This window comes from Bacidia gigantensis (assembly GCF_019456465.1).
Source record: "Bacidia gigantensis strain McMullin 20006 chromosome Unknown contig_156, whole genome shotgun sequence".
Lineage (NCBI taxonomy): Eukaryota > Fungi > Ascomycota > Lecanoromycetes > Lecanorales > Ramalinaceae > Bacidia > Bacidia gigantensis.
In genome coordinates, this window is record NW_025408594.1 from 1,311,740 (window position 1) to 1,326,212 (window position 14,473).

The window sequence follows — 14,473 nt, forward strand, 5'->3', positions numbered from 1 at the left end:
TATGGAGTATTATGCATAAGCTATCTACAAAGCCATGCAGGCGTAACATCTCTGATTCTATTTGCCTCCTTTGTCGTTTCTATTATCCGAGCCACATGGATAGATCCTCCGGAACTGGTAGAGTTGGTGGTATCATCCTACCCGTCATCCAGCCACCCCACGCTATGCTTGAAACCTCAAATGAACTGGCGTCGTCATTCTGGTCGTACCGTCCCTTGCTGGAAATTATGACAAGTGGAAGGCCCCCTGACCTTCCGTTATGGCAGTAAGCAGCCTCTTCCGAAGAACGTCGAGGTTGGTGTAGTCCGGTAATTTCACATAATTTGCACACGTCATCACGGATAACAAGAAGTCATCGGATGTGTACGGTGCTTCACTGGGCTTGCACACCACAGTGAACATGGGATTCAAGCTCTTAAACCCTAAACATAAGTCAGACTCAACTCCAGCTATATTTATGGACAAGACCTACCTCCAATAGGAAGCTTTGGGCTTCCAGTGACAAATTGTAGGAAATCTCGCCGTTGTTGAGGTGAGAGTTCGCTCATCACCTGAAGTAGGTTGCGGACACTCTTGCTGTCCATATTGTATCCATGATCTGCCTTAATAGAGTCACAGAGGGCTATCGCACTAGCGTTAGCAAGACAAAAGGTCGTGATAGGAAGCGGCACTCACTTTCGATGCTCCAATCTTCCTCAATCCTGCCAAACAACATTACAAGCTCTGATGGTGTGAAAGCCTTCAATGCCGAATAGGAAAAGACCTCAGAGAAGCCGGACCGGAACTGCTCGATCTGACGCTGTACACCGATACCAAGCGTCATGTCAACCACTTTTTCTATGTACATAGCAACATTGTCAATAGTGACAGGTGTGCTAGAGCCGTTTTCAACAAGATCTATGTTGGGATACCCTGGTAAAGTGAAATCAAGGCTAAGATCTTCTATAGAAGCATCATTGATGGTGACTCTGTGACTCTCTCGGTTTTTTTGAGTTGCCGTCAATCGAGGGTTGCTGTCGATCTGCTTCTTGGTATTGACATATTGCTTCAAGAGCCAAAGCGAATTCGCAAGGTGGCTGTCGACGTGCTTTACTGCACCCAGCGACAATGGTACTGTGTCTGATTGACCTCCTACGCGGAACAGTATTGGATTAAGTGAGACGTCAATAATTCTTGAGTCGAGCATTGATCGCGCAACAAACTTGCCCAGCATCTTAAAGTAGTAAAGCATCTTCTTACCACTTTCACTCTGAGCAGTTGAATCCGTCATAGGAGCTGGAAACATGCCGTTGTTCGAGAATGCATACTCTTCTTGCTCGTTGACGTCACTCGTCCTCCACAGCTTAGTCTTCTTCTTCGAGAATTCCTTAGAGACAGTAGAATAAAATTCGAGGGTCGGCCCAAGGCCAGTTCCAACCTCGTCAAAATACTCAATTTCCAAGATGCTTGAAGAGCCACCGTACATTTCCATGACCTTGCAAGCGGATTCAAGGATGCGAGATCGTTGGATGCGAACCTTTTGCCGTTGTAATTTTCCCATGAAGGGCCTGTCATCGCGGTGTCGGTCGCGTCGAGATTCTTCAGTCGACTGATTTTGCCATCTAGCCATGGATCGTGAGTATCCGAACGAAGTTGATTGTAAGAATAAATGTCTCGTCTCAAAAGGGAATAGGAACGGGTATAGACAAGCTAGATCTTCGCTCCAGCTTGGAAGACAGCTACTTGCAACGATCAGTGGCTCCTCAAGTTGGCGATTCAATTTAGCAGTAAGCTTCGTGTTGACAAATTGTGAAAGTGCTTCCGCTTTGATTAGTCCTTCCTCAACGTTTTCATCTAGAACATCTTCTAGGTTGGCATTCATTTCATGAAAAATGTTCAAGAGTCGTAAAATCTTAGAGGTCTGCGGGTGTTCATGAAGCGATAACGGCAGCGATGAATTCGCGTCTCCTTTGACTAGAGTTGAAGATGACCGTGACAAAGAAGCTTCCGCGGGTGGAGGACCCTGTACTTTCTTGAACTTGACCGTGTGGACGGCAGACCAGATGTTGCGAGAAGAAGTAGAGTTTGGTTGCAGGTCATCGTAATGGACAGCCCTATATATGGTCATGTCATGAGGCACAGGCCTTCCATCTATGCTAAATTCAATATGCCAATCTTGTGGTGTTGATTGAATTGCGGCTGCATATGACATGGCTCTACGTGCCGCCGAGAGACTGATATTGGGGCTAAGATCGCGAGCAAATGATACTGGGGTCCGGTGGGGTGGTGCAGGATGCGGCGTTGATGGGTTGTGGGATGGCGTGGCTACTCTGGTGCCATCGTCCTTCCTAGCGGTCACCTTTCCCGTAGACGCAACTTCCATGTTGATTGCTGTGGGTTCCGGGCCCTGTTCAGCGTCCATGCTCTCTTCAAGATCATCGACTATTGCATCCAGAGCACTACTATTTTCTGGGTCCTCCTCGTCCTCCGTGAGCTGATGCTCATCAGCGCACTCAAGAGGCGTTTGAACTCGCTCAGGTGGAGGCAATGGGTTTTCAAAGGTTTCCGGGGCACTGACTGGTTTTTTCCGAGATGAACGCCGTGCGGGGTTGGTCTTGCTAGTTTCTGACGCTGGTTCGGAAGCGTGATCTCCTTTCTTCGACTTTGCGCTCTTGCGAGTACTCCGATTTACAGATGGACCGTCGGCAGGCGAAGATTGCGCTGACGGGTCGCTGGGCTCTTCTAAGCGATTGGTGAACCTCGGGTGAGGCGCAGGATAACCTGCAGCAGCAGCAACAGCTGCAAGGGCGTTCGAGACGCCTTCTCGGTGCCGTGAGCTTCTCGGACGCTCGGCAAGACTGATACGAGGTCGAAGGTAGTCATCCAAAGATTTGAAAGTCGCAATTGCATGTACTGATATTGTGAGGCTGCTGTAAGACCGGGAAACTTCCGCTTCGTCGTCACCTGCAAGCCTCAATCTCAATTGCTTTGATAGCATAGAGTACGGGCTACTGCGATTGTTGTCAAAAGCGTTCTGATGTATTGTGATCACTTCGAAATGTTCTGCCCGGCTTAAGAGATCTTGGAGTTTATGGATGAAGACAGAGAATGGTGAGGCGGTCGATGGCGCTTTGGACGAACGGGACGGTGCAACCATGAAGGTCTGCACAAAATCGTACCTCGCTCTGATTCGAATTTGATCTGTGATCTACAGTGAGTTGTGAGTCGTTGATAGACTTGAAAGATGGTACTTACCTTCAGGGTTACCGAAGATATCTAGCAGCGTGTCCACGACATCAGATTGGAGAAGCTCTGCACTCGTCACAGTACTGAGTGCGTCCCCTTGAAAGCTCTCAGAAAGCTGCTTAAAAAGTTTAGGACCATCTCCGTGACCATCAACCAGATAATGACGTGAGATCGATTTCGCAAGAGATTGGAGCTGCTTAAGAATCTTGGCTGCTCTCTCTTTCATGGTCTTGGCTTTCGAAGACTCATGGACCTCAAGAAACTTTCGAGCAGACAAAACATTAAGATCATATTCGGAAGCCGACGGAGCAAAGTAATCCTGCTCTGACGAGGAATCGGAGGGCGAGGGTGAAACGTCATCTGGAATTTCCCTCGCCTCGTCTTCATCATCATCCTGGTCATCATCTTCATCCACCTCGATTGGCAGATCAGTATCGCGGTTGTTACGCAGCTCATCAGTCTCTGTGCCACCATTATCACGGCTAACCGTCTCTGTCTCAGCGAGAGGTTCTTTCTTGACCTCCTTCGTGTCACGTCCATTGATGGCGTTGGGCATTTTGAGCTCTGGCATAGCAATTTCTTCACTAGCAAGCTTCGATATCTCTGCCATGACACCCTCACGATAGAATTGGTACCCATAGACCATGAGCAAACGGTTCAGAAGTACGTCCGCCGCCTTTAGCGCAGCACCAACTAAAGAGGGATGGTCTTTCTGAGAAAGTATTGATGCCAAAAAAGATGCGTAAGGCACGATACGCAGAGCCTCTTCCAAAATGCTGACATCCAGGTTCGAAAGCATTTTAAGGTGGGCAACCAAGACTTTCTGGCGTACTCCAAGGTTAACGGTGCTTGAGAATGCGTCTGTGAGTGTGGGAAACATTATAATGGCAAAGCGTTTGAGTTCTTCCTTACAGCGATCTAGCTGCTTCAACCGGTCCTGGTTCTCTTTGTTCTTTACAGTAGAGCCTGAATATGGTATGATATCATCATCAAGGAGGAAAGCATCTGGTAGTGTATCACTGAATGACAGACTCTCCAGCTGAACGGGTGGAAGAAGTTCACAGATGACATTCAAAGTCTCTGTGATCTGTTCTCGTGGGCGGTGAATCAATGCTTGCATGATGAAGACGCTGTCAATTTCTGAAGCCGCGTTGTCAAGACTATTAGGTGGTGAGACTCCGGTCAGGATTTGATACAAGGTTTCGACGATGCCCATCTTCAAAAGTTCAGCGGAGCGGTTAGGACTAGCGCGAGCTGTGATCGACAGCACACGGAGAAATTGCGTATGAATGTTGGGACCTATTAAATTCGTCGTTCCTGGCTGAAGAAGACGCCGGACAGCCTTCAGGAGATCCACGCTGACAAGACTTTCGAGCTTTTCATTCTCATACTTGAAACTCTCGACAATCCTTGATACGCATATTGAGCCTTGCTCAACCACTTTCTGATCGCTATTGGAGAGGACATTAAGCAGAGTTGGCATAACATCACTGATGACCGAGAACGTGTCTTGAGGGATATTTTTGCAACAGTTGGCGGCAGTGGTAACAGCTGTTCGCTGTGTACTTGTTGCAAAAAAATCGAGGAAATTCAGACAAGCACTGAGTCCACCTTCACGGACAATCGAAGAAGGAAATTCTATCGAGATCTTCTCCAGCGTACTCAGAGCTTGTTCTGCCAGATCGATGAAATCGATCTCGAGAAGCTTAGCGCATAAGATTGGCACAGCACCACTGTATACTACGACAGCCGTCGAGGCTGGTAGTGCTTCCATCATGTTGGCTATGCACCGACAAGCTAGAAGCATCATCTCGGGATTCTCTTCTCCAAAATCACTTGGTTGCATCAGTGAAATGAGTTCCTTCGCGAATTGATCTGGCGAGAAGTGACCAGATAGACTGTCTTCGTTAGAAATCAAGAGCAGCTCGGAAAGCTCTTGTAATGCGATGAGTTGCACCGAAGGATCACTTTTCTGCCTCAGATTTTCAAGTATATTTCGTAGTTTCTGCGATACACCTGAAACGTAGCCACTCAATTGCCGCAAGGTTTCGGACATGCTCACATGGGGCCGTCCAGGACCTAGAAGACTTGACCGAAATGGGTCCGGTAGACCGTCGTCATCCTCCTCTTCATGAGGCTGGTGATGTGCAGACATATCTTCCTCACTCGTAGACTCGGCTTTGACGGGTTCAGGCGGGGCTTTCGACGGTTGCTTAGGCGTTTCGAGATTTTCCTTCAACGTTGTATCTTCCATTTTTCTTGTAGATGTCTTCTTTGAACGTTTGCCGGATGAGCTGCTAGGCTGACCAGCATTCTCGGAATCTACTTGAATGTGAGCTCTTGTCATCGTAGCATCGCGTGAGGGCAGACCATTGATGGTCTTCTTGCTCCGACTGGGCTTTCGTTTCGACGTTTCCGGCACGTTTGGTGGAGACTTCTCATTTTGAATATCACCAGGAGAGGATGACCTATATCTTTGTGAGATAATGTATTCATGAATTCTCGTGAAAAGCGTCTTACCCGGGTTTGGCCATCGAAGTTGGATTTTTCACCCCCGGGCACGAGACTTCGGCGCACCCTGAGCTGGTGCTATCCCGCTTGATACTCTTTGCTTCTTTGCTGAACGGCTTGGGGGTGAGAAGAGGTTTCCAGTGAAGGAGACTGGCTGTCGAGAGCTTCGTCAAGATCAGGAGGTGCTTTTCGCTTCCGAGACTTTTGCTGGGATGTTTGTGGAAGATTTTCGACGTGATGGCTTGTATCTGGAGACGACGGATCTACTGCAAGCCTAGTTGCAGAGCGAGTCACCCTGGGAGACATGAGAATCTGATCACGCAATAGCTGTGAATAGCGATGTTTTGTGGAGGTTGAGTCCCATGCGCCGCTTTGGAACAGGTGCTTTGCTTGACGGAGGTGCCGCTGGACGACGAGCTCAGACTTGCACAGACAAGGGGATGAAATCAATGAAGAGAATGGAGAGGCAAACCTCGAGAGTTCAGGATGGGATGGAGTGTTGCGAAGTTGCGTGTCGGCCTTTGAGGAAGGAGCCAAGGCCATGCGTTGTACCCTCCATTAAGCGTCGACTGACCGATTCAAGCGCCCCAGAGTGTCATTTTCCCGCGTTGTGGCGAACAAAGTCTGTCATTTAAGGGTGTAGGGATATTCGTGAAAATGATGGAATTAAGTCATGCCATAGATTGCGTGAAACAGATAGAACTACTGATTGTAGGTGGTTGAAGGATGCCGCAACCGCAAGCCTTCTGGACCAGCGTTGCCAAGCAAAGCCTCTGACGAGGGCGGTAGACGGCAAATCTTTTTTCCTTAGCGTGATGTGTAGATAATACGGAGTTGTTATTAGAACCACTAAAGGGTACATCGTCAATTGCAGGCAAACTTTCCATCTACATTTGCTATCTTTCGGGCTTATCGCCGTCAAACCATCGCTATTCACTAAGAACATCACATTCCAGTCTCAGGCTGCAGCATTGTTACTCCTTCCGTTGGTCCACTAAAGTGGCTTTTTGCTAGTGAATCCATAGAAGCCTACAGGCAGAAGCGCGGCTGACTCACCTCAGTCGTCGTGTCTGCGCAGCTCTACTGACACCTCTCTTCGCTTCCTTTGAATCTCTGTACAGGGTTGGTCTTTCTCTTTCTGGCAAAATCTGTAATACCAACCAGGCTTGGTCCCGGCGTGGTAATCGTGTCCCTTGTATCCACATCTTCCGTGGTGTTGCGCAAGCAACGGGAGCGACAACACAGTAGTCTGCGTTGTCCGCTTGTTGGCTTGGGTTCTGTAGAGTCCTCGATCATGACTGCTGTGGAGATCTCCAGGCCAAACGGCGATTCCTCCGAACATGCGGCAGATTTATTGAATCCTAGTGAAGTATGTGACACCATGTCTTCGAATCTCGAGACGTACAACTTTCCCCATCTCAAGTTGAAGCCAGCTCTATTCGACTCTACCAAAACCCCTTTGGTCCTAGTTGCCTGTGGTTCATTTAGCCCACCAACATTTCTCCATTTAAGAATGTTCGAGATTGCCGCCGACTACGTTCGTGACAATACCAACTTCGAAGTCATAGGAGGCTATATGTCTCCAGTCAATTCCAATTACAAAAAAGATGGCCTCGAGAATGCGGATGCCAGAATAAAAATGTGTAACCTTGCCACCAGGGGTTCGGACTGGGTGTCTGTGGATAACTGGGAAGCGCTTGCTCCTTCATATGTGCCAACTGCACGGGTACTAGATCACTTTGACGATGAGATGAAAAGGCTCGGCGGGGTGAAGATCGAAGATGGCCAAACAAAGCCCGTACGTGTCGCTCTCCTAGCCGGAGCAGACTTGATCTCGACTTTTGCCACGCCCGGAGTATGGTCTAAGGAAGATCTCGAACACATTCTAGGTGAATGTCACTCAATTCTACCCAGTAGCTTAAAACTGATTTTCATTGAAGGGAGATATGGCTGCTTCATTCTTGAACGTATGGGCGTAAACATAGATGAAAGCCTTGAGAATCTGGACAGATGGATATCAAATATTTGGTTCATCAACCAACCTATAACCAACGACGTAAACAGATTCATGTATTAGGCTCTCAAAGACTAGGCTGACCGCTGTTAGGTTTCGAGCACCAAAATACGTCTTTTCCTGAGAAACAACATGAGCATTCGATGTAAGGCCTAATGTTTTCAGATGTGGCTCGGGTATGGGCCTTTGGCTGATCTAGCACTAGACCTAATACCCACCTCGGTCATCAATTTTATCTACGAGAATGAATTATACAACGTCAAATATCCAGGCCACGAACGGAGTCCGTCTGGCTCCAAAAGACCTTCAACACAGGCTCAACCCAATGGCAAAATCCCTGGGTGAGGTGCCAACTGGATAAAATGCAGGCTACTGCTGGACTGGACATTGAGATGAGGTACGATAGTGTTGTTTTAGATTCTTGTATAAGTTCTTCCTCGCGACTTCTCTTTCTTTATGAGGAGGGATCGGGTCGGTTCTACGTTGTCGTCATGCATTAACCATCCTAGACTCTTTTCTGTTTCGGATCGTCCAACAACACGCCAACATGACTATATCCACCTTTGAAAAGGAAAACGCTCGCGACCATTTTTATAGCCGCATTTTCTAAGGTACGCTGCGCCCTCCAGCCGTCTCGTCTCCACACGAAGCTCCGTCCAAGCATCTAGGCGGATAAACACTGCCAAAGTGAGACTAGCAAAAAGTCTGCGCTATTTGCGTCATTGCTACACAAGCTTAACAAGACATCCGTGAGCCGTGTGTCAATCTGCAAGGTAAAATTTGATACACGTGCGCAGCCCCTCTGCTATAGCTATATCAACTCCCTCTCGTTCCCTCTCCTGCCCATCGCCTCTCATCCTACGGTCTGAAAACATCCAACATTCTCAAAATGCTGCCCACCATTTCCTTATCTATCTTCATAATCACCATCCCCATAGTCTCCCTGACACTCTCCACGCCCCTGCTCCAAAGCGAGCCCTACGAGTCAAAACGCCTCACCTGCTACGACAAAGCGCCGTCACTTCATCCCAACCCACTTACACCCAAGGACTGCGATGCTGCAATATCTAAATTCTCTGTCTCAACCCTCGTCGATTACATCCGCTTAATCAGTCATCCTGTCGTCCAGCCAAACGAGGTGCAAAGCCCCTATACCACATTTGCCGGAGATTGTCTTTTCACGCTCTCATTGATGCCGGGGGTACCAGAGGTGCAGAAGCTACCAAAGACGATTGTGGAGTTTGGCGCTTTCGCTACTATTGGGGATTGCATTGGGAAGGAAGACAAGGATGGGGGCCAATTTCTTGTAGAAGTTGGGGGCGCTGGAGACGTTGGGAAGGCTTTTGTGAGTTTGACACATGTGAGTGCGTCTGAGGGGCAAGGGAACCAGACAGTGGTATCAAGTGAAAGTGTGGCTAGTTTCTAGCGAGGAGTTCCATATTCGCAGAAGTCTTTGTTGATCTGAATGCAGTCGCACTGTGTGATATGAGGCTCGTTAAACAGATTTTGTTTTTGGTGCTTGCATTCTCTGTACTATTTTTGAGTTCCCAAGGAAAATGGGCATTAGGCCGAACAGTGCCCCAGAGTGAATGCTCGTATAGAATCCACTGATATTGTTGTTGAAACGCTTCAATGCAGGCTGAAATCTCTCGTTCAGACCATGTGATGACTTTTCTTCATCAAACATAGTCTAGACCGACTAAGGAGTTGGGTCACAACCATTTACAAATCACATAGCGCGCAGACTCGGGCCATCCAAGCTATAACTCAAGATGTGATCGCCTCCCGAGACAAGCCTTCATTACAAATGCGTGAGGCTAATAAGAGACAGCCGTTCTCATAGCTAGCCCTTGGATTCGAAAGGTCCAAACGCAAAGGCATGATTGAGAAGCTAGCACATTAGTAACAGCTCGGTGTTGAAAGACCCCACAGTCCAAACAAGCCTCAACAGCCCGTCGATTTATCACAGATAAAGTGATGATGGAGCTAGATGTATGCAATTTTGCTGTCTTCTAACGACAGAAGGGGGAGTCACTTCACTTTGACGCTCTTTTCCTATGGTAGCGAGCATCACCTGTCAATGCACGCGTTCGACGCTGAAACTTCCTTAATACTAATTTTGGCATGGCGACATAATTTGCAGCGCTAGGGATTTCTCTTCAGTCATCGAGCTCCAATCAGAGAGACAGATAAAGAGTGAAACGAGCTTCTAACATTACAGAGAGCAGTCGCCACTGACATAGAGAATTTTCAAATGCCGTGAAAGTCGACAGAAATCAAAAATGGGAATAAAGACATGTACATTTACGCTACGAAAAGGCCGTTGCTTCATTCAAAGCAGAAACACAGACTGGGAAAAGTGCTGAGTGAAGGACATATCAAGCTGCCTGCGCTCCAGCCAAACATCATGATTCCCCAGAAATCCTTGGTATGGTAATCAAGAGATACCAGCTAGCGGGTAGCCACGGGAACTGTAGTGACTCGCACTCCTTTTTCAGCTTCACCTAAGTCACTTCTGCCCACCATCTCGTACCCTTGAGAGCCAGCTCCATATACATTGTAGCCAGGCATGGGTGGAGGTAAAGCCTTCTTCTTGGTCTTTTTAGAACGGCATCCTTGTACACTGACAATGATCAAAGTAATACACCAGATAAGCCTACAAGCACCACGGTATTAAGGGTCAGCGAGAGCTCAATATATCTCACCAAGAATCAGATTAACAAAGAATTGACATACCAAGAGGCTGCCGCACAAGCAGTGATAACCTTCGTCAGCACACAAACTTCGACGGCTTTCTTAAGCACGCCCGAGCGTGAAATGATGTCTGCGGCATAACATATCAACTCGATCTCAACCGCAAACAGAGCCAGAGCAATAGCTGCAACGAGCCAGAATACAACCGTGAAGACCTCGAAGAGTAGGACTGTTCCTCGTGGGGCGAACTTTGCCTCTTTGACCTTCGAGAAGATCATCAGGTAGAGCAGTATGAGTACCGTCCAAGAGCCTGCAAACATTCCAATGTATATCCTTTTCGGGGTGGCGAGGATGTGATCATTAATTAGTTGTGGTAGGGGAGGTTTGAGATCAGTAAAGTTTTGCTCGACCTGAGTGGCTACTTCGCGAGCTTGAGAAAATTTGTAGACGACTGTGAGTGCTGCCTGTTAGTTCTGATAGGTCTAAACAACACGAAGTAGAAGAGGAAGCGAAGGGTTTTCATACTATCGCCTGTGCCAGCTAGAACGACAAGGCTAAAGAACAGCGCGCAGGTGCGGAGAATGGGGAGGATGGGACAATGGCAGCCCATTGCGAAGACTTCAAGGGGTGAAATTAACGGCTACAATTGACAGGTGATGGAAAAGATCGAGCCTTCTTCTCTGTAATACTTTTCTTTTTCAAGCGTGAATGATTGAAGAATCCGAAGCATTGATGAAATGCACCAAGACAGAAGAAAGGGCTAGCTTTTGTATAATTTCGAAGGATAGATTTCTCTATCCTCATTGGCACGAGTAGTAGACTGGCATTGTGACAGCAAAGCAAGTATTATTACGCGCCCAAATCTATTCTCTCTCCTTCGCCTGCATACTAGGGTGACTGAAACCTCAGATATCAACTAAAGGCTGCAGATAAGGGAGTCTCTATTACTGTGTAGCTCAAAAGAATCACGGCCGATTGGACAAAATTGCAAACAAAACGGCATGTTGTCAGTATCACAAAAGCAGGGAAGGCGGCGCAGCTTTGATAGCCTTGTGGTGTATTTGCTACACCAGAGTCTGGATCGTCTTAGCTTGTTTGAAGCTTGAACGGCTGCGTTAGGCTGAGCAAGAGGTTACTTTGCAATTGGGTCACGCGTGAGGCTAAATGATCCGACTCCATGCCGCAGCCGCCGATTTCGAGACGCGAGGCTGAAGGATTTCCTTTTTGCAGGGAAGTGTGCCAGATTTCGTAGGGTAACATTCTTCAGATTCACGGTCACTGTTTCAATTGACTTTGACCTTCAAACACCTTGTCCAGAAGAGGGTTTCCATATCTGTAGATTCTGTTACAAGAGTCAAATTGCTGGAGAGAGTCGTTTCGTCGCGACCGCGTCCTTGACACAGTTTCCGTGGCAACAAAATCCGTTTGATTATACTACATTGGATGAGACGATCACTCTTTTAGTCAGTTCCTCACAATTCAGACGTCTAGATAGATCTAACCACGGTATCACTTCTTTTAGAAAAGTAAGAAAAGTAATGATTGCAGGCTGTTTTGCAAGACTGCGAAACTAAAATGGCTACCGCAGAGCCCGCTATGGAAGTATTCAAGCCAATTGATCAGCCAACCCTGTCAGCAGGGGGAGCAATGTGGTAGGAGAATACTATCCTCTGGATCGACTAGCGAATTCATGTGGCCCGCGATTTGCAATGCATTTATTATGGGGGCGTTAGAACCCTGAGCTGGGCATGATCCTCGGCGAAAGAAGGTCTGGCATCGCTATCAGTCGCTTACAGAAGCTATCGTCTGATCTTAATGCTATGCCATAGCGAGAAACAAGAATAAGGATCGTTGACCAAAGAAGAAAAGCTTCTGTCCGGAACCCACCCTTAAAATTCGCAGTGCCAAGCCTTTCCGAGGACTGGCTCGTGGACCTGCTAAACACATATGATAACCGTGCTCGTACTACACACACACTTCACAATGGACGAATTCGCTCAAACACGAGCTCCGGATGATTTGTTTTTCGACGACGATTATACTCCTCTTCCAGCTCCCACCCCACAGATCTACGAAACCGAGCAAACCCCACCCTTGGAACTACAAAACAACCGTTCAGCCTCTCCAAGCAAAGAATCAGAGGTTCAACCTCCCGACCAGCCACCTGCCCCAGTTTTAACCAACTCCCCAACCCCAACATCCCCACCCACCGCACGATCCACCAATGTCATCGCCCAATCACCAACAGCGCCCCGTATCGCCCCAGTCCGTGGCGACCGCCATCTAACCGGCGGCCTCGTCAAGCCCAAACTCACAGAAGAAGAACTATCTAGCAAGCTCGCGGCCGCCAAACTCAACAGCGCCAAGCGCGCAGAAGCCCATCGTTTAGCCGAGGCAGACGAAGCGGACTTTCATGCTCGAGAAGCCAAGGTGCAGGTTCGACGGCAAGAAGAGGGGAAGGCCAGACGGGTGATGGATATGGAGAGGGAGCGGAATAGGATCAGGAAGTTAGGAGCTCAGGGGGAAGAGAATGGGATGAAGGGAAGGAGGAGGTGAAACCCGAGCCTGCAAGAGGATTTAGGAGAGGGTACAATGGGAGCGTGGGGATCAGAGGAGACAGAGGTGGGAGAAGAGGCAGAGGAGGGAGGGAGAATGATTTGTTCCAGGACAAGCCTGAGGAAGAAGGGTACGGGCAGAGGAACGGATATGGGGCCAGGGGCAGAGGGAGGGGAAGGGGAAGAGGTGGTGGCTTCCAGCCGAAGATTCAGGAACGAGAGCAGCGCGCTCCGGATCCTGTGAACGACTTTCCTGCTTTGCCGTCTACTTCTAAACCGAAGGACAGCAAGAATGTGCCGCCGGACAAGATGGCCAAGAGCGACATACAGAGTTGGGCGGACCAAGTGACTGAGGCGCAAGAGAAATAATACCCACGATATCATTGTAGTAATATAATCAATCCTCTCATTGGACATGAGATCGCTCCCGAGCGCCTCGCTAAAGCTCAAGAATTCCTGAACAGAAATCATCACCATCTTCCCCTACCTCTGAAACCACCACCACCACCACCACCACCACCACCACCTCTACCATAACCTCCCCTGAAGCCACCTCTACCTCCATACCCCCCACCCTGTCTATCACCCCAGCCCTCATCCCTTCCCCCTCCCCTCATATCCTGCGACTCATCCCTCACAGGTGGCGGTCGCCCCTTCATATCCTTCTGCAACACATCATACGTCTTCCTCATCTGCGCATAGCCCAAATGCATCTTCCCATAAAAGTGATCCGCCAACCTCCTATCATTATCTAGCCTACTCAGATACGCGCCGCAGACATCACAGACCTGCAATTTCTGATGGCCGGAGGGACCGCTGGTGTCACTCAAAGATTTCAATTCGCGCTCCTTCTCCTCTTTTGCGGCTTTCGCGACGCGGATCTTATGGTGCTCAGTTACGGCGAGGGAGATGGAGGAGGATTCGCCGAGGGTGGCGACTTCGAGAAGGCCGGTATTGATGGATTGGGTGAGGTCAGAGATTTGTTTGAGCTAGCAGAGTTGGTCGTTAGCTCACCAAAGCGCTCGAGAGAAAATTTGCTTTTGTACGTGCCAGCTCATTCGTCTGCCGAATCTCATCGGGCGTCTTTTCCAGTCGCCTTTGTGCGGCATCTATCCTCCTGTTGCATTCGTCGATGTATTTCTGCATATCTCTCATGTAATCGTATTCGAAGCCCAGCTTTGCTCGCTCTGATGGCTCTTTCTCCTCATACTCGGACTTCAGCTGTTCGCTGTGCACTTTCGGGCAGGGACCGATGTCTTGCTTGGTGTTTGTGAAGAGATCGTGTGGACAGGTGCCGGCGAGGTAGGAACGACAGACTTTTGAGTCCGACAGAGAAAGTTGAGCATGTTGGGCTGAGGCTCCAGAGCCCATAAGCTGCTCTGCATAAAAAGGATGTTAGCACTCGCGTCGTGATCAGGGTAGAGAGGGTTTTCGAGGACTGACCGAGTAGCCGTCTCTGTTCTGCCGCCATGTT

The 14,473-nt window shown here is 48.6% G+C and overlaps 6 protein-coding genes across 6 annotated transcripts; 3 read left to right on the forward strand and 3 right to left on the reverse strand.

Annotated features, from left to right (window-relative positions):
- Positions 1-225: 225 nt before the first annotated feature.
- KY384_002689 (uncharacterized protein) lies at positions 226-5,759 on the reverse strand (the record flags this gene model as incomplete). The annotated part of the gene is made up of 5 exons (XM_044811211.1): positions 226-422; positions 473-622; positions 676-3,180; positions 3,235-5,693; positions 5,746-5,759. 5 exons carry the CDS (start codon positions 5,757-5,759, stop codon positions 226-228), a joined length of 5,325 nt encoding a protein of 1,774 aa, XP_044672094.1.
- Positions 5,760-7,030: 1,271 nt separating this feature from the next.
- Positions 7,031-8,095, forward strand: KY384_002690 (uncharacterized protein; the record flags this gene model as incomplete). Its single annotated transcript, XM_044811212.1, has 2 exons — positions 7,031-7,591; positions 7,916-8,095. The coding sequence occupies 2 exons, from the start codon at positions 7,031-7,033 to the stop codon at positions 8,093-8,095; spliced, it is 741 nt and encodes a 246-aa protein (XP_044672095.1).
- A 544-nt stretch (positions 8,096-8,639) lies between these two features.
- Positions 8,640-9,176, forward strand: KY384_002691 (uncharacterized protein; the record flags this gene model as incomplete). Its single annotated transcript, XM_044811213.1, has 1 exon — positions 8,640-9,176. The coding sequence occupies one exon, from the start codon at positions 8,640-8,642 to the stop codon at positions 9,174-9,176; it is 537 nt and encodes a 178-aa protein (XP_044672096.1).
- A 1,025-nt stretch (positions 9,177-10,201) lies between these two features.
- Positions 10,202-11,054, reverse strand: KY384_002692 (uncharacterized protein; the record flags this gene model as incomplete). Its single annotated transcript, XM_044811214.1, has 3 exons — positions 10,202-10,406; positions 10,487-10,754; positions 10,970-11,054. The coding sequence occupies 3 exons, from the start codon at positions 11,052-11,054 to the stop codon at positions 10,202-10,204; spliced, it is 558 nt and encodes a 185-aa protein (XP_044672097.1).
- A 1,373-nt stretch (positions 11,055-12,427) lies between these two features.
- On the forward strand, positions 12,428-13,000 carry KY384_002693 (uncharacterized protein; the record flags this gene model as incomplete). The annotated part of the gene is made up of 1 exon (XM_044811215.1): positions 12,428-13,000. The coding sequence occupies one exon, from the start codon at positions 12,428-12,430 to the stop codon at positions 12,998-13,000; it is 573 nt and encodes a 190-aa protein (XP_044672098.1).
- Positions 13,001-13,469: 469 nt separating this feature from the next.
- KY384_002694 (uncharacterized protein) lies at positions 13,470-14,470 on the reverse strand (the record flags this gene model as incomplete). Its single annotated transcript, XM_044811216.1, has 3 exons — positions 13,470-13,988; positions 14,014-14,378; positions 14,443-14,470. The coding sequence occupies 3 exons, from the start codon at positions 14,468-14,470 to the stop codon at positions 13,470-13,472; spliced, it is 912 nt and encodes a 303-aa protein (XP_044672099.1).
- Positions 14,471-14,473: the final 3 nt, after the last annotated feature.